At 38.9% G+C, this 18646-nt stretch overlaps 1 protein-coding gene and 1 pseudogene across 1 annotated transcript; both read right to left on the bottom strand.

Moving 5' to 3' along the window:
* Positions 1-2015: 2015 nt before the first annotated feature.
* On the bottom strand, positions 2016-3487 carry CT83 (cancer/testis antigen 83). Its single transcript, XM_088028538.1, has 2 exons — positions 3419-3487; positions 2016-2321 (listed from the first exon to the last, which is right to left on the bottom strand). The coding sequence occupies exons 1-2, from the start codon at positions 3485-3487 to the stop codon at positions 2016-2018; spliced, it is 375 nt and encodes a 124-aa protein (XP_087884664.1).
* Positions 3488-12236: 8749 nt separating this feature from the next.
* Positions 12237-13252, bottom strand: LOC114196961 (glyceraldehyde-3-phosphate dehydrogenase pseudogene; annotated as a pseudogene).
* Between the last annotated feature and the right edge of the window lie 5394 nt (positions 13253-18646).

The following is an 18646-nucleotide window of genomic DNA, read 5'->3' as shown; positions in this document are numbered from 1 at the left end:
TACACATACATGAAAAAATGGACTGTGTCTATAGCACTGTAGTTTAATACTTTTAATCCAAATATATCTAAAATTTTCACATATTTATGGGTCTCTTTTTCTATGTGCACGTAGTGGTTATGTTTACTTACAAATAGTGAAATAAGGCAGAAAAATAAGGATTCTATGGCCAGTAAATGATAAATCTAGAAAATGGAATCCAGAAGCTTCGAGTACTTCTTTCCCCATATAATGTCTTCCTAGGTTATACTTGGAAGAAAATATCTCCCTCCTAATTTCTACTGTGTTTCACAAAATTAAGAGTTGTTCATTATACTCTCTGAAATCTAGGTTTATTTTCAAATAGAACATGGGACAAAATGCTAATGAGGAAATGGCTTCAATCAAATCTAAGATCTTATGATTGTAATAAATCATTAATAGATCAAGTAAAATGATATTTGTCTTATTTGAGTAAGTTACTGCTTACAGATGATAACTTATTTATACACTTAAAGGAGATAAACTTGTCAAGATTGAGGGAAGGCAAATTAGAAAGTCCTATGTCCCAGTTTCCTAAAAAAAATGGTAATGAAAACATATCATTAATAGGCTTATACAAGCATAATATTATTGACCACTGGTTTAAACATCACAGCCTAGGATAGTGAACATTGCCCAAATATGTAAGAAACTTCTCAGCTGTTCTTAAGGTCCTTAACCTGGGCTTCAGAGAACATATGAAACCGACATTATACATAATATACATAATATCTTTCTATGTGAATGTGTACTTGCATTTTCTAGGGAGAGAGTCTAGAGTTTTCATAAGAATACCAAAGGGATCTGTGACTCAAAAAAGCTTAAGAACCACATATACTACTACTTCTGGCTTTTTGTTCTCAGCAAGTGAGGAATAAAAGGAATCATTTTAAGCCTTAATTTCTGATACATTTTAAATTCCTTTTCCTCTTCCTTTTGATTGAAGATTAAAAGAGTAAGGGATTAAGGTATTTAATTTATACTGGTAATTTATTTTGGGGAGAAGGGGCATGAAGGTAGGTAAACAGATAAGCCTATAACTGAACAATTTCAGTGAGCTATGTACATATATATAAAATAAACTTGTGTTAGAGATTCTGAGGATTTCGAGGGTAAGTCAAATGTCATTAGTGAACTTCAACAGATTAATTCCTCAGTTACACTGGGTTTTATAAAATACTTGAAATAGATGGCTGACTAAAGAAACACTTTTTCTTCATTTTAATCCATATTACATGCATTCTATCATTATATTTTGGTGCTATCTGAGGTGTCAATTTTCCACCAAATAGAAAAACGCATGCCATTTTCTATAGGTGATTCTTGTGATTCAGGGACGATTTAGGCACATTTTTAATGAAATAACATCAAATTGATGGAGGGGAGGGTGATGGGGAAGAAATCCCCTTCAAGAGCTGACTACAAAGAGTAAAGAGTTTGTGTGATTATCTTCACAAGTATCTAAAGCAAGATCTTAACAGTGCCTGGCATATTTTAAGGTGCTCAATGATAGCTCTTATTACAGATTTGACAGTAGTAAGAGAGAATTCTGTATAATAGAAAGAGTTCCATCAAATCCCGTTCACTTTAATGCAAAAAGACATTTGCATATTGTATACCAAAACTGTTTTTCACATGTGAGTGAAATTGAAATTACCATATCTCAACTATATTCTTTTTGCTGTAGCTTATTTTCTAACGCAAAACTGAGGAACCATTTCTTTCTCTACTGTATTCCTTCCTTCCCCAGTAAAACATATATATATATACATACACACATAAATATGTTTATATATGTTTATAAACTTGTCAAACTTGTATATATAAAATATATAAATGTATAAGTATATAAAACATGTAATCAATTCTTTAAATGTCAGTAAAAGCAAATTGATAAATGTCTGGTTTTTGTACCTGACTTGGCATCCCCTCCCCTTTTAAACAATTCATTTGGTATAAACACATATAATCAAGTGAATTCACTCAAAGTGCCTTTAATGATTGCCTCCGTTGTCATTACATTCTCTAAGCTTGTCAGATTTCCCTTTAACTAATGCACCATTTAAACCCTTGGTAACTAGGAAATGTTCCAGTTCAGCCAGCTTGTATTCCACGATCCCGAGGTTTACCAGTATTCGCTTCTGTATGGTTATGGTGTGTGGGGAATTAATTAAGATATCCTGAGAGAGGCTGATGACTGAAAGACTCTTATCAGTATCGCTGTTAGTTGACCCAGTAGAAGAGGTTGGTCTTACTAGTGCAAGAGAAGTTGAATTTGATGACATTTCACCAACGCTGCTCTGTAAGGGAAGGAAATTATACACATGTAGTTTATTGAGTTTAACAATCTCCAAATACAGTTGACCTTTGAACAAGGTGGGGGGGGGGTTAAAGGCATCGATTCTCTGTGCAGTCAAAAACCCATGTATAACTTTTGACTCTCCCAAAACTTAACTACTAATAGCCTACTCTTGACCAGAAGCCTTACAGAAAACACTCGATTAACACATATCTTGCATATGTATTATATACTGTATTTTTACAATAAAGTAAGCTAGAGAAAAGAAAATGTTATTAAGAAAATAATAAGGAAGAGAAAATACATTTGCAGGACTGTATCAAAAAAAGAGAGAAAGTAAAGACCCATGGAGTTCAAACCTATGTTGTTCAAGGGTCTACTGTGCTGCCAACTAACATGTTTAGTCTTGGTTACCAAAATAAACTGATTGTCCTCCCCTAAGAATTAGACATTGAAAATCTGTTGAACAACAACGTTGATTTTGGAAATACGCTCTTCCCAAACACTGGAAAAAAAAATATATATAAAAGTAGCCTTTAAATATCAAAATGTCATATCTTTGGCTTACATTTCTTAGAAAAGCAGGTCTATACCTGGACCCTGATCCTTATCTAAAAGGATCACTAAAGATCTGAAGTCACTTGCAGCTTTCAATATCACCAGGAAACCCACATTTTGACCTGAATTATTTGTGAAAGCCCTAATACCTGCCATACAGATGACTGAAACCAGGGGAGAAAGAGGCAAACAAACCTAAGGGGTAGTAGAAGCTAGAAAAGAGAGAGAAGGTATAGATTCCTAAAACAGGAGGTGGTGGTGGAGCGGGCACTTTCAGCTCTACTTTTCAAGTGGGTGAAAAGCTGACCACATACTCAGTGACTTGGGGCTTTTTACAGCAGACCACAGCTGCCCAGTCATTGGGCAATAAGAAGGAAGCGTTGGGGGAGAAGAGAAGAATGAAGAGAAGAGAGAAGAATGAAATGACCTTCCCTTACTCTTATTTTACTATTTTAGTATCGGTCTACTCTCTCAGACACACACCTCCCATCCATGAACCACCTCACTTCATCTAATTCCAATTTCTCTTACACACTTTACCTGAAAGCGGCTTTTCCAGAAGACAAACAGAAAAGCAAACAGAATGCCGCTCAGTAGAAGCAACAGCATGCTCATGTTTCCTCTTCCGCCTCTTTCTCTCTTCTCGGGCACGGAGGCACTCAGCTGGCAGCTGGGAAGCAGGGGGACACCAGTCGCCTGGCCACGATGTCGCGGGCCACGAGTCTAAGCATCCCACACTGCCTGGTGCAACTGGAAGACGCTGCCGCTTTCGGCTTTATATACGGCAAAGGGTGTGTGACGTCACAATCGAGCACCCACGTGAGGGCGCTACGTCACAATCTGATGACGTTAAGATCCCAAAGCAGGCAGCATTACATCGGCCTGCTTGGTTGCGGTGTCAGGTCTTTAGAGAGGGCGGTGAGAGACACCCGGGGGGGTCGGGATTTCCAGGAAGCTGAAACACGGTAGAAATAGACTCCAAATTCATCGGCTAAATACAAGATATTAAAAGTGCTCGTCCCTCCTTTTTTTCTCTTTTAAATTATCTTCGTCCTTGCAGCAACCACTCCATTATTCATTTCAAAAACAAGTCCAGAAACAAGACGGAAATGTACTGTGAAAAGTAGTTACCCACAAACTATAAGTCTTTGCCAGAAACCGCCTCCACAGTCCCATTGCTGTTTTAGGATTCACTTTAACCCTATTCACATTGGGCTAATTATATACATTTGTGTCACTGTACAGCTTAAAAAGTAATTCCAGAGACATTCTCCCATATAATTCTCACAATAATTTTGTGCCTATAGGTATTTTTAATACTGTGTCTACTTTCAGAAATGCAAAAACAGAGACAGGTATTAAGTAAGCTCATTTGAAACTAGCAGCAAAAGCAGGACTCGAATCCACAGAGGTGAGTCCTGAGATAAACTCCCCCATCCCCATCCTCAGGACCTCTACCTGTACTTGCTGACTTGTGAGCATCGAGTATTTAATATTTTCCACTCAAGGAATTGAACAGTATATTTGGATTAATATTAATGAGAGGTAACAGATACAAGAATCATTGTACTCAACAGGAAATGTTCGAGAAATTTGGATAGATGTCCAAGATGACACCGAACTAAAAATTCAGAGCTAAAAGCAATGGCCCGGGTAATGTCAACATGAGTGGCAAACTACAACCCCTAACTGCTTGGGGGAATGACTCACATCTTCATACAGATAGGAAAGAAAAGAATTATTTATAAATTTTGCACATCCAACTTATTTCCCAATAATGAGGTCAAAGCTTAAAGATTTGTTTATTCAACAGGTGTGTAATAAACACTCATGTAAAGGGTATTTACACTGTAATATATTCTGGGGATATGATTATGAGTGAAAATAAGGTCTCTGTTCACCTGGAATGTGCACTGTGGTGTGAGAGATGGACATTAATCAAACACCCACAGAAATGGATGTAAAAGTGCTGATGAGATAAGTGGTAGCAAGAAGTACATGGTGGCACAGGAGCTTCTCACAGGAAATGGGATATAAAGGAGAGCAACGCTCCTGGCGTTATGGCTTATTCAACTAGATGGATAGGAAATAACCACGTATAGGATTAGTCATCATGAATTTGGTGTTGGACATGTTGAGTTTGAGGTGACATTGAGACATGAAATAGAGACATAGAATTAACATTTTAAACAATTTTAAGGACACATTTCTGTGGCTTTAAGTACACTCACATGGTTGTGCAACCCATCACCACCATCCATGTCCAAAACGTTTTCATCTTCCCCAACTGAAAATCTATACTCATTAAACACTAAATTCCCATTCTCCCCTCCACTCAGCCCCTAGAACCTACCATTTTTCTTTCTGTTTTTAACAGATTTAGATAGAATAGTTACCTCATAGGAGTAGAATGACACAATATTTGTCATGTTGTGACTGGCTTATTTCACTTAACATAATGTCTTCAAGTTTCATCCATACTGCAGCATGTGTAAGAATTTTATTCCTTTTTAGGGCGGGATAATATTTCACAGTATATATATACCATATTTTTTTACCCATTTATCCATCGATGGACACTATGTTGCTTCTACCTTTTGGTTGTTGTAAATAATGCTGCTATGAACATGGGTTATTTGTATGTTTTAGATAACAGTCCTTTATGTCTTTTGCAAATGTTTGCCCCCAGTCCGTGGCTTGTGTTTTTACTTTCTTGACAAAGTCTTTCACAGAGCAGAAATGTTTAATTTTAAGGAAATCCAACTTATCAATGCTTTCTTTCATGAGTAGGTCCTTTGGTGTTATGTCTAAAAGTTATCACCAAACCCAGGGTCATCTAGATCTCTTCAAATTAACAACTCTTAGTTTGGGTTTTTTTTTCCCCCTATTGTTTTGATATTCTCTATTTCCTTTATTTCTGCTCTAACATCTATTATTTTCATCTTTCTGCTACCATCGAATTTAGTTTGTTCTTTTTCTAGTTTTGTTATTGTTCCTAAAGATAGCTGAATGCATGTTTCTCTCAAGTTCACGTGAAAACATTCTTCAGAATAGACTATATGTTAGGCCACAAAACAAGTCTTTTTTTTTTTAAGATTTTATTTATTTATTCATGAGAGACAGAGAGTCAGAGGCAGAGGGAGAAGCAGGCTCCCCGCGGAGCAGGGAGCCCGATGCCGGGCTTGATCCCAGGACCCTAGGATCACGATCTGAGCCAAAGGCAGATGCTTAACCAACCGAGCCACCCAGGTGCTCAAAACAATTCTTAATAAATGTAAAAATATTGAATCATACAAAGTATCTTTTCCAGTCACAACGGATGAAACTGGAAATCAACAGCAGAAGGAAAACTGGTCAATTCACAAATCTGTGGCAATTAAACAACACACTTTTAAACAGCCAATGGATCAAAGAAGAAATTAGAAAGGAAATTAGAAACTATCTTGATGCAAATGCAAATGAAAATACAATACACTAAAATTTATGGGATGCAACAAAATCAGTGCTGAGCAGGAAATTGATAGGTTTAAATGCTTTCTTTTTAAAAAAGTACTTAAGGGGCGCCTGGGTGGCTCAGTTGGTTAGGCGACTGCCTTCGGCTCAGGTCATGATCCTGGAGTCCCGGGATGGAGTCCCACATCGGGCTCCCTGCTCAGCGGGGAGTCTGCTTCTCCCTCTGACCCTCCCCCCTCTCATGTGCGCTCTCTCTCTCTCTCTCATTCTCACTCTCTCAAAATAAGTAAATAAATCTTAAAAAAAAAAGGACTTAAATCAACAACTTAGGGGCACCTGTGTGGCTCAGTCAGTTAAGTGTCTGCCTTTGGTTCAGGTCATGATCCCAGGGTGGTGGGACTGAGCCCCACGTTGTGCTCCCTGCTCAGCGGGGAGCCTGCTTCACCCTCTCCTGCTGCCCCTCCCCCTCAACTCGTGTTCTCACTTGCTCTGCTCTCTCAAATAAATTAATAAATAATCTTTTTAAATTTTATTTTATATTTTATTTATTTATTTGACAGAGAGAGACACATCGAGAGAGGGAACACAAGCAGAGGTAGTGGGAAAGGGAGAAGCAGGCTTCCCGTGGAGCAGGGAGCCCGATGTGGGGCTCGATCCCAGGACCCTGGGATCATGACCTGAGCCGAAGGCAGATGCTTAACAACTGAGCCACCCAGGCGCCCCAATAAATAATCTTTTTAAAAAATCAACAACTTAACTTTACACTCCCTTTTGATTACTATGTGCATGAAATATCTTTTTCCATCTTTTTACTGTCAATCTCTGCATGTTATACCTAAAATTACTCCCTTTTACACAACATACACTTGGGTTCTGCTTTTAATCCATACTGCCAATATATGTCTTTTGATTGGGCTGTTTAATCTATTTGCATGTGAAGTAATTACTGGTTGGGGAAGCATTTGCTTTTATCACTTTATTTATTTTTTGTTTTTTGTACCTCTTTGAGTGTTTTTGTCCTTCCTTTTCTCCATGACTGCTTACCTCCTTTATCTTTAGTTCAGTTTTTTGTAGTGATGCATTTTGATTGTTTTCTTATTTTCTTTTGTGTGTATTCAATAGATATTTTATTGTGGTTATCATAGGGGTTCCATATAACATCCTAAAGTTATGATTATCTGTCTTGATACCAAATTAACTTCAATTACATGCATAAACTTCACTCTTTTACAATTCTGCTTCCTGCTTCCACTTTATGTTATTGATGTCACAAATTATATCTTTTATATATTGGATGCCCACTTACATAGATTTATAATTATTTTTTATGATTTTGTCTCTCTAAATCTTGTAGAAAATAGCAAGTGGAGTTACAAACCAAAATCGCTATAGTACTGTGTTGTTTTTTTTTTTTTACATTTGCCCATGCATTTGCTTTTACTAGAAGTCTTTATATTTTCATATGGCTTTGAGTTACTCTCTAGTGTCCTTTTTCTTTTTTTTTTTGTTTAAAGATTTTATTTATTTGACAGAGAGAGACACAGAGAGAGGGAACACAAGCAGGGGGAGTGAGAGAGGGAGAAGCAGGCTTCCCGCCGAGCAGGGAGCCCGATGCAGGACTCGATCCCAGGACCCTGGGATCATGACCTGAGCTGAAGGCAGACGCTTAACCGACTGAGCCACCCAGGCGCCCCTCCTTTTAGTATTTCTTTTAGCATTACTTATTAATATTATTTTTTAGGGGGGGCGGAGAGAAAGGGAGAGAGAGAATCTCAAGCACGTGCCACACCCAGTGTGGAGCCTGACACAGGGCCTGATCCCATGACCCTGAGAGTATGACCTGAGTGGAAATCAAGAGTCAGGAGTTGGACACTTAATTGACTGAGCCACCCAGGTGCCCCTCTTTAGCATTTCTATTTGTAATGAACTCTTTCCGATTTTGTCTGGAAATGTTTTAATTTCTCCCTTATTATCGACAGACGTATTTGCTGGATGTAGAATTCTCAGCTGACAGTTTCTTTCTTTCTCACTGCCTTCTGGCCTGCGAGGTCTCTGCTGGGAAATCCACCCATAATCTTATTGGGGATTTCTTGTACATGATATGTCACTTTTCTCTTGCTATTTTCACTATTCCTTCTTTGGCTTTCAGTAGTTTAATTATAATGGTGTCAGGGTAGGACTCTTTAGGTATATCTTAAGTGGAATTGTTAACATTCTTGGGTTTGTATATTCACATATTACCTTAAATTTGAGAAATTTTCTGTCATTATTTCCTCAAATAAATTGTCTTCGCCTTTCTCTCTCTCTTCTGGGATTTCCCTAATGTGTGTATTGGTTCACTCCATTGTGTCCCATGGGTCCTTTAGGCTTTGTTCACTTTTCATCAGTCTTTTTTTCTTTTTACTCCTCAGACTCAATAATTCCTAATGTCCTTGCAATGACGTGGATGGAACTAGAAGGTATTATGCTAAGCGAAATAAGTCAATCAGAGAAAGACAAGTATCATATGATCTCACTGATTTGTGGAATTTGAGAAACAAGGCAGAGGATCATAGGGGAAGGGAGGAAAAAATGAAACAAGATGAAACCAGAGAAGGAGACAAACCATAAGAGACTCAATCTCAGGAAACAAACTGAGGGTTGCTGGAGTGGAGGGGGTGGGGGTGGGGTGGCTGGGTGATGGACATTGGGGAGGGTATATGCTATGGTGAGCGCTGTGAATTGTGTAAGACTGATGAATCACAGGCCTGTACCCCTGAAACAAATAATACATTATATGTTAATAATTAAAAAAATAATTTCTAATGTCTTTAACTTTGATCCTTTATTCTCCCTGTTTGAATCTTCTTTTGAATCCCCCTCTACTAAATTTTTCAATTCAGTTATTGTATTTTACAGCTCCAGAATCTGATACTTTATTATTTCTATCTTTGTTGATATTCTCATTTTGTTTATGTATCTTTTTCCTGAATTCCTGTAGTTTTTGTCCATGCTCCCCTTTAGCTCTTTGAGCATATTTAAGATAGTTCTTTTAAAATGTTTGTGTAGTAAGTCTGATGCATATGTTCTTTAGGAATGATTACTGGAGATTTATTTTATTCCTTTGAATGGGCTGTGTTTTCTTGTTTCTTTGTATGCTTTTTGATACCTTGCTGAGAATCGGGCATTTGGAAAAATGCCCACCTTTTCCAGTCTTTAAAGACTGACATAGAAGACCTTCACTATTTAGAGGGACCCTTAGCCTTGGGATCAGCCCTGGGTCTTCTCTGGGCGTGTGTTTTTGTGAGCCTGTGTGTGTGCTTTTTTAATTTTTAATTTTTATTTCCCAGGGGCTTTTAAATGTCTCAATGTCCCCAAAAGTCTCACGCAAGCTTCTTGGGGCCTTAGAAGTTCTATTGTATACCTCTACTTAGAATCTCTGGCTCGTGGGCCTGCACCTCCCTATAGTGTTTGCATGCCAAGATACTCTCCGTTGTCTTGCATGACTTCCAGACTGAGATCCAAAAGTGTCTGCTGTTCCTCAAGTGAGCTTTGAGGCAGGCAAGACATAAACCAGTCACTCCAACAACCCATGGACAGACCAAGTCCTTGTAAACAAGTTTCACCCTGCTTCTGCCCGATGGATGTAACCAGGAATTGGGCTGCTATTTTTCAAGCATGCCCCCATCAGGGAGGGGTGAGGCAAGAGTGAGCAAAAAGGCTGCAAAATTTCCCACTAGTTTTCGTGTTTGTTTGTTTGTTTGTTTTTTGATTGGGCAATCAGTTGGTTGCTATAGATCTTTCATTGGTTTACGGAGTTAATAAAGTTATTTTATTTATTTTTTTTTTTGAGGGTTGCTATATGAATACGTTTATTTCCCTCTAGTTCTAGTACAAGGTTCTTCACCCACTGGGTGATTCCTTTAAATTTTTGTCATTGTTATGTTAATCACCATACATTACATCATTAGTTTTTGATGTAGTGTTCCATGATTCATTGTTTGTGCCTATAAAGTTATTTTAGTCAATCTGTAGTTGTTTGATATCCCCAGGGGGAAAAGAGGGTCTGGGGCCTGGGGTTTTCTTGTTCCACCATCTTGTTGATATCACCCACTAACAACTGACTTTTAAAATACTACAACTAGGGCACCTGGGTGGCTCAGTTGGTTGAGTGACTGCCTTAGGCTCAGATCATGATCCTGGAGTCCCAGGATCGAGTCCCGCATCAGGCTCCCTGCTCGGCAGGGAGTCTGCTTCTCCCTCTGACCCTGCCCCCTTTCATGTGCTCTCTCTCTCCCTCAAATAAATAAATAAAATCTTTTAAAAAATTACTACAACTGGAGGGGCGCCTGGGTGGCTTAGTCAGTTTAAGTGGCTGTCTTCGGTTCAGGTCATGATCTCCGGGTCCTGGGATTGAGCCCAGTGTCAGGCTCCCTGCTTGGTGGGGAGTCTGCTTCTCCCTCTCTCTCTGTGCTCTCTCTCTCTCTCAAATAAGTAAATAAAATCTTTAAAAAACAAAAATAAACATAAAATACAGCAACTGGAAAAAAATTAAATAAATTAAAATGTGACAACTGGTAGGAATAATTGAAAGTATAGAGTCCTGGGGCACTTGGGTGGCTCAGTTGGTTGGGCATCCGACTCTTGGTTTTGGCTCAGATCATGATCTCATGGGTCATGAGATGGAGCCCCACATCGAGCTCTGCACTCAGCAAGGTGTCTGCTTGAAAGATTTTCTCCTTCTACCCCTCCCCACACCCTCTCTCTCTCTCAATAAGTAAATAAATAAATAAATCTTAAAAAAAAGTATGGAGTCTCTCCACCTGTGAGAAACTAACAGAAAAACAAAAACAAATTATGGATTGAATGTCACACATATTATTAACTTTTAATTTTGTTACCTCCTGTTCATTAGATGCCAAATTTTCTATTGGCATAGGTTACTAGGTAACAAAATAGCAGAAAAAGGAGACACGTTGTTTTGGGGATGATTTCAAGAGTAAAGAGTTTTATGAATTGTATCAGAAAATAGTTCATGTAATATTCCAAATAAGAAGATGACACTTCGGACAAATCACAGTGACTTAATTTTGGTTTAATGACAATTTTTTGTCTTCTCCCTGATTTCACCACCGTGTAAAAATAATAAAGATATAATATTCTAGATAGTTTAAGACTTCAATTTATGAAGGTTTAAAATATTTAAATTTCCTACTTTGTTTTATAGGTCAAATAAATTGTCATTATTGTTTCCACAAGCAGTTTTAAATTACTAAAATGTAAAATTTTGTGAACTAAATGAATTTGCAATAATGGGTATATTAAAAAGCTTAGTCTTGTGAATTTTTATAATGCTAAGATCATTAGGTCTTAATGTGTTGGCTTAAATTCTAAGTTCCATGTCTTTAGTTAACTTTATGTCCTTAAATTCATATTGAATTGAGCTAATTAGTAAATATTCTTTGGCTATCTGGACACCAATTTCTAAGCAAGAAAAGTATATAACACATTGGTCACTACACAGAATTTTTCATTTACTCTTGTCCCTTATTTCTGTAACAGCTATAAGTTGATAGGATAAATAAAGTCTTTGGATAGTTTTAATACATATGTTTATTGTAACTTGAACATTTTATAAGTAATATGAAATGTATGATGGTGGAAAAAAAAAAGGGCCAGGTAGTTCTTGACTTCCTGGATTCTAGTTTTCTCTGTAAGAAAGAAGTTTATTTTTTGGCTGGGTACAGTATATTTTATTGATGGTACATGACAAGGTAGGGCTCCCTAAGCCCCTCCCCTTCTTCAGGGGGTCTGGGATGGAAACGGTGGAGGTCGGGAGATTCTCAGTGTTTTGGGGGATAAGTTGGGGCAGGGACTCCCCAGCAGCCGAGGGCCTCTCTCTTCCTCTTGCTTTTGCTGGGGCTGGTGGTCCAGGGGGCTCTTACTCCTTGGAGGCCATGTGGACCATAAGGTCCACCACCTGGTTGCTGTAGCCAAATTCATTGTCATACCAGGAAATGAGCTTGACAAAGTAGTTGTTGAGAGCGATGCCAGCCCCGGCATCGAAGGTGGAGGAGTGGGTGTCACTGTTAAAGTCTCAAGAGACAACCTGGTCCTCAGTGTACCCCAGGATGCCCTTGAGGGGGCCTTTTGATGCCGGCTTCACCACCTTCTTGATGTCGTCGCATTCGGCAGCTTTCTCCAGGGGCAGGTCAGATCCACGATGGACACATTGGGGGTGGGGACACGGAAGGCCATGCCAGTGAGCTTCCCGTTCAGCTCAGGGATGACCTTGCCCACAGCCTTGGCAGTGCCAGTGGAAGCAGGGATGGTGTTCTGGGCAGCCCCTCGGCCGTCATGCCACAGCTTCCCAGAGGGGCCGTCCACGGTCTTCTGGGTGGCAGTGATGGCATGGACGGTGGTCATGAGTCCCTCCACGATGCCGAAGTTGTCATGGATGACCTTGGCCAGAGGAGCCAAGCAGTTGGTGGTGCAGGAGGCATTGCTGACAATCTTGAGGGAGTTGTCATACTTCTCATGGTTCACACCCATCACGGACATGGGGGCATTGGCAGAGGGAGCAGAGATGATGACCCTCTTGGCCCCGCCCTCCAAGTGAGCCCCAGCCTTCTCCATGGTGGTGAAGACCCCAGTGGACTCCACAACATACTCAGCACCAGCATCACCCCATTTGATGTTGGTGGGATCTCACTCCTGGAAGATGGAGATGGACTTAACATTGATGACAAGCATGCCGTTCTCAGCCCTGACTGTGCCGTGAAATTTGCCATGGGTGGAATCATACTGGAACATGTAGACCATGTAGTTGAGGTCAATGAAGGGGTCATTGATGGCGACAATAACCACTTTGCCAGAGTTAAAAGCAGCCCTGGTGACGAGGCGCCCAGTACGGGCGAATCCGTTCACTCTGACCTTCACCATTGTGTCTCCGGGACGCGGCTGGCACTGCACCAGAAGATGCGGCTGTCTGTCGAACGGGGAGGAGCAGAGAGCCTGTAAGGGAAGAAGTTTTTTGTTTTTTTTTAAAGATTTTATTTTATTTCTTTGACAGAGAGACACAGAGAGAGAGAGGGAACACAAGCAGGGGGAGTGGGAGAGGGAGAAGCAGGCTTCCCGCGGAGCGGGGAGCCAGATGCGGGGCTCGATCCCAGGATCCTGGGATCATTGACCCGAGCCGAAGGCAGACGCTTAACGACTGAGCCACCCAGGCGCCCCACGGAAAGAAGTTTTAATGGTTGGTTCTGGTAGCATTAAATGGTTGAGTTTAGACTAAGTATAATAGTTAGAAATGAATACATATGAGATAATGGATATAATTTATATTTTAATTTATCAGAAAAATTATTACAGTTTTATTAAGATAATAAATTCAACACATCTTACACATTGTCTTATTTAATATGCATATAAAGTTAATTATATTTTAAAAATAAGATGGAAAGATTCACATTATCATATAACATACATTTATATATGTATAAACACATTTATCTAAAGCTATAATAGGATTAGAAATAAAGGTGGTTTAGGAATACTTTACTGGAAATTATTACATTAAAACAAACAGAACATAAAATCAGATTCTGAGTTTCTTTCTGTTCAAAGACCAACTTATTGTGTACACAGAAAACAGATTACTTTTTATTATTGAAATATTTTGTAAACTCTCTCTGTGTTTCTGGCCTATAATTAAATCATCTTTTTAAAAGTTCCTTATTTCGGGGAAAAAGTTAAGTTCCTAATAATTATTGTTGCTTATTGCTGTGCTTTCAAAATATTAGCTACAAATGTTTCAAAATTTGTAATCTTGGTCACTGGCAGGAATATGCTTATTCAATTATAAAATATTGTTTCAATGGTCTCTGCAGCAAATTTATTTAATTTAATGAGCATATCTCTAAACTTCTTTACTACTTCTCTCCCCTTGTAATGATTTTGCTTTTTATGTTAGCACAAACAAAAATCCACTCTATTTCCCCCCCAAAAATCTTGATTTGTGCTATGAAATGATGTTTCTGACAAATATGTTATCTTTGCGAACTATTGTGGATAAAAGGAAAAATTTGCATTTTCTTGTTGGTGCCTTTTCCTATTTGTATATGCAGAAAAGAAAGGTGCCTTCCAGGTCTTTCTCTCTGCTAATGACTATTCCTTCTCTGGGCCCCTAACAATATGAGTTCAACCTGAAGACACTGTAGAACACATGCTTTCCCAAGTACCTATTCCTTTGTAAATCAATGTATTCAATGAAGATCTCATCCTTTTGGTTACTGTTTAAGTACTGTGACTATCAGAAACTTTGCAAAATGTGAAATATTACTGATTTGCTGAATTTTATGAAATGTGAAAGATTATTGATATTTTAGTAATACTATTAATTTTTATTTTTTATTTTTTTAAAGATTTTATTTATTTGAGATAGAGAGAGAGAGTGAGAGATAGAGAGAGAGCACGAGCAGGGGTGGGGGGAAGGGGTAGAGGGAGAAGCAGACTCAGAAGCTGAGCGGGGAGCTCTGGGGCTCCATCCTGGGACTCCTGGATCATGACCTGAGCTGAAGGCAGATGCCCACCGACTGAGTCACCCAGGTGCCCCATTATACTATTAATTTTTAAAATATCTCAGAAAGGTTATGTTTGATATTAGGAAGTGTGATGGCAGGCATTAGACACAGGCAGGGTGTTGGCATTGATAGAGATCCAGTATACAGATATAGTTTCAAGAATTGGATAACTGCCTCTTGGTGCAACAGGAAAAATTAAGCCCTTTAGGAAGGAACAAGTCAAGTAAATGTGGTTTAGAAGGATGGTTGCGTGGTGAGAGTTTACAGGTGTGTGTGGGGGGCGCAGCTCAGATTATCCAGAATAAAGGAAAGTTAGGAAACAAGCAGCAGTACTCTGCTTCTTATTTAATTGCTGTTAACAAGCTAAACTGTTGCAGTCTTACAAGTGCTATTTTGTAAAGCTACATGGTTCAGACAGGAATTACAGAGGCCTATCTTATTGTTGGGATATGACGGAAAAAGTATGTTTTGCCCTTGATTTCCCACCAGAATTAGGCTTATCTCATATGCTTACAGAATGTGGTTTTAAAGTCCATGGGCTGGTCCTTTGCCACTTCGGTTTTCACACAGGAGAAGATTAATCCCCCTACTAATGAGCTGAAATTCTTAGGGGAGGAGGTTGTGAAAGCGTTTGTTTACTCCACATTTTAGAGATAAAACTTAAAATACTTCTCCCTCTTGAGACTTTTTTTATTTTTTTATTTTTTAAAAAAGATTTTAATTATTTATTTGAGAGGGAGATAGCAAGAGAGAGCATGAGCAGGGGGGAGAGGGAGAAGCAGGCTCCCCGCTGAGCAGGGAGCCCCATTACTTGGGACTGCATCCCAGGACCCTGGGCTCACGACCCGAGACGAAGGCAGACGTTTAACTGACTGAGCCACCCAGGCGCCCTGTGAGATTTTAGTTTATGCCAAGATGTACATGACATCGATTTTTTAAATACTCAGATTACCTTAGTTATTTGATGGGGTTCTGCTGGTGGAAGGGGGTAAAATGAGAAAATAGGTAGGGAGTATGGGGATCGAATCGAGACAAAAAAAGTATACTGAGGATATCGTGTATAAATTTTACTGCAATTTTCCCCAAGTCCTGAAGTATACGTTATATAATATTAAACTTGAAAATACCAGATTCCTCAGCCATTTGGATATTATTATGAAATATTTGTGGGCAACTTGGTGAGTGTTTCCAAGGCTGGTGTTTGAATAGATGTGATTTTTACATTATAGTGGGAGCATTGACTGTGCTTTCTATGGTGATGGAAGTTAGGTAAGTGTATTTTGTTACATGGGCAATTTATTCGTGGAAACAGTTTGCTATCTCTGGTAATCTGGATAGGAAGGTAATGCTCTTACATTTGTTTATCATCTCTATGATTTCCAAAGTATCTTCATTTACATGATTTCATTTAATCCTTCTCAACAGTCCTGTGTGGTAGGCGTGACAAGTGTAATTCCTATTTTACGGCAGAGGAAGCTCGTGTGATTTAATTGCTTTGCTCAAGGTCTCAGAATTAGGGGCGCCTGGGTGGCTCAGTCAGTTAAGCGTCGGCCTTCGGCTCAGGTCGCGATCCTGGGGTTCTGGGATCAAGCTCCAGCATGGAGCCCCAGCATGGAGCCCCGCATCGGGCTCCCTGCTCAGCAGGGGAGTCTACTTCTCTCTCTCTTTTTGCCCCTCCCCCCAATCGTGTTCTCTCTTGTTCACTCTCTCAAATAAAAGTAAATAGAATCTTTAAAAAAAAAAAGGTCTCAGAATTAGTTAACTAGGAACCAGGCCTCTTGATTTGGGGTCCTTTCATCATACTGCCTCAATATGTTTATCCCGAAATAGAGAAGAATCACGAGTTAGATGGTCTATGCTATTAATTTCCTGTCCCTGTGTTGAAAAGATGAATAAATGGAGATACCTTGGCAGCAGTTTCCTATACACATTAAATCTTTCAGTGTTCACCATCAGGTTCACTGACAAGCAACCCATCCTCTCTCTAGTTGTGAAATTGCCAGAGGGGATATCAAATGATATTAAGACATTGTTGTTGTAATTGAAGCATTTGCCTCTTTAGTTGTGCTATGGAGATTCTGCCATTGCTCCGGAGCTTCTCTTGGGTTATGCTACCATATTTAATCACCTTCGTAACAATGTCATACATCTTAAGCTCAAAGTATAGTAGCTCCTGGTGTCTGGAAGATGTGAGCCCATTTCTATTTGATTTTGAAGGAAGAGTAGTATGAGTGTAGAATGAAACCTGAGTTTCCTCAGAATAATCCTTTGCACAAAAAAGGACATTCTACAACCTGAATCATCAAGGAAGTGCTCCTTAACAAATGAGTCAACATAACCACTGAAGTAAGGTAATTGGTATCCAGAAAACATTACAATAGTTTTCATTCTATAACAATAAAATTTACCCTAGGTTTATGCAATGTATCTTTAACACATTCAATGGAAATTTAATGCAAATTTATTTGAATAATGTGGTAAAGGTTGTGCAAATAATCAGTATAAAGCAACTTGTCATAATGCTTGATGGTGTCATAGTCTCTGGAATTTTTTACCCAATACTCCTTTTTATTTTCGTTTAGGTTTAGATTCAGGTGTAGCTAAGATGCAAACTAATAACTTAACAAAGAAATAGTTGATTAAGAGACAGGCGGTCCAGCGTGAGTAGGGGAGATTCATAAATGTATTGGGAACAGAAATGTTATATTCTGTTGATTTGTCATCTTCAACATATATGTTCTAAATTCCAGTGGTTGCCGAACAGTCCTTGCTTACCAGGCTGGTGGAAAAGGTGAAGAAGGACATGTGTCCTCTCTTTTAAAGACATTTCCTGGGAGTTACATATGTTACTACCACGTTCATTTTACTGGCCAGAATGTAGACACATGGTCAAATCTAACCACAAAGGGGCTAAGAAATATAGTGTTTATGCTGGGTACCAATATGCCCAACCAAAATTTATGATCATGTTACTAAGAAGGAGAGGGAGAAGAGTATCAAAGGATGTCTATTAATCTCTGTAACACCTTCTAGAGGAGGGGATTTCGATTTTGTTTCAGGGTACCGACCCATCCTTGCACCCCTAAGCCACAGGTGAACTCCATCAGTTGTAAGGACTTGGCTGATATTTGAAGACTAGGGAAAATAAGGGAGAGAATAGTGATCTATCTGACTTGCTCAGAAGACCACCCATCTACCTCTTCCACTCTGCCTTAGTTGAAATTCTCTAAAAATGGTTCTTCTGTCCCTACTGTTGTTCTCCTGGAACAAGGCCAGACTAGATCATACCTGTTCAAAGCCATGTGACTGGAACTACTGCATTAATCATTTTTATTTTGATTTTTTTCTATTAATTTTTATAGTTCTGTGCTGACTGCTATAAAAATGGAACATTCATTTTATGAAATTAAATTAAGACATATTTTAGAGAAACTACTTTAAACTGATACAAAAATGAACTAAGAAACATATGTTGAATTTTTCCTTTCTGATCATGCATTCTGTAGTCACACATTTCATCAACAGAGGGCATTGTAGGTTTATTTCATTTTTTGGTTGCTCTATACTGTTCAATCACAGCTTCCTTTCATTTGGAATAGTACCATATTATCCAGGGTCAAATAAATAAGTGGTATGTTGTATTTGTGAAATATACCACAGATCATTGATCTATGACACCGTAATCCAGAAGTCGCTACATAAAAATTACCATCGTATTTTGCTGAGGTCATGCTCTTTAAAATTAATCATATTT

The sequence above is a fragment of the Eumetopias jubatus genome, unplaced genomic scaffold (assembly GCF_037043125.1).
Source record: "Eumetopias jubatus isolate StellerSeaLion01/CBP00866 unplaced genomic scaffold, mEumJub1_p1.0 scaffold_11, whole genome shotgun sequence".
Taxonomy (NCBI): domain Eukaryota; kingdom Metazoa; phylum Chordata; class Mammalia; order Carnivora; family Otariidae; genus Eumetopias; species Eumetopias jubatus.
Note: the sequence above shows the minus strand (reverse complement) of the source record. Positions and strands in the feature narration are given on the sequence as shown.